General features: G+C 56.9%; 1 protein-coding gene across 1 annotated transcript in view; it reads left to right on the plus strand.

Moving 5' to 3' along the window:
• Positions 1 to 239: 239 nt before the first annotated feature.
• The window catches only part of LOC108804032 (PQ-loop repeat-containing protein 1-like), a gene marked incomplete at both ends in the record, with an annotated part of 1635 nt that continues 1299 nt past the window's right edge, over positions 240 to 575 (plus strand). The window contains one exon of the mRNA XM_018575800.1: positions 240 to 439. Coding sequence (XP_018431302.1) covers positions 240 to 439 — 200 coding nt within the window. The remainder of the gene's footprint in view (positions 440 to 575) is intronic.

Below are 575 nucleotides of genomic sequence, written 5' to 3' on the forward strand. Positions count from 1 at the left end.
CTCTCTCGGTGTGACTCTCTCGGTGTGACTCTCTCGGTGTGTCTCTCTCGGTGTGACTCTCTCGGTGTGTCTCTCTCGGTGTGTCTCTCGGTGTGTCTCTCTCGGTGTGTCTCTCTCGGTGTGACTCTCTCGGTGTGACTCTCTCGGTGTGACTCTCTCGGTGTGACTCTCGGTGTGTCTCTCTCGGTGTGACTCTCGGTGTGACTCTTGGTGTCTCCTCAGGATATTTCTTCATATAGAGGATGATGGACGCGGATGATGATGGCGGCGGCGGTTGGCTCCTCCTCTCCTGGCTCTCCTCCGGCGTCATGGTGGTCGGCGGCGTTGTGCCGTACATCCCCCAATATCAGGAGATTCGGAGGACCTCCAGCACTGACGGCTTCTCCACCGGGGTGTGTCTGGTGCTGCTGGTGGCCAATATCCTGCGGATCTTCTTCTGGTAGGTGGTCCGGCTCTGCAGCCATTACAATGCCAGGCGAGGAGGGGAGTCTCACTCCTTCCGCTGCACTATGACTACTATAGTATAACCAGACTGTGTGGCTGAGACTCCCTCCTGAAATGATTTGCCAACTTGC

This window comes from Nanorana parkeri, unplaced genomic scaffold (genome assembly GCF_000935625.1).
Source record: "Nanorana parkeri isolate BGI_ZX_2015 unplaced genomic scaffold, ASM93562v1 scaffold4844, whole genome shotgun sequence".
Classification (NCBI taxonomy): domain Eukaryota; kingdom Metazoa; phylum Chordata; class Amphibia; order Anura; family Dicroglossidae; genus Nanorana; species Nanorana parkeri.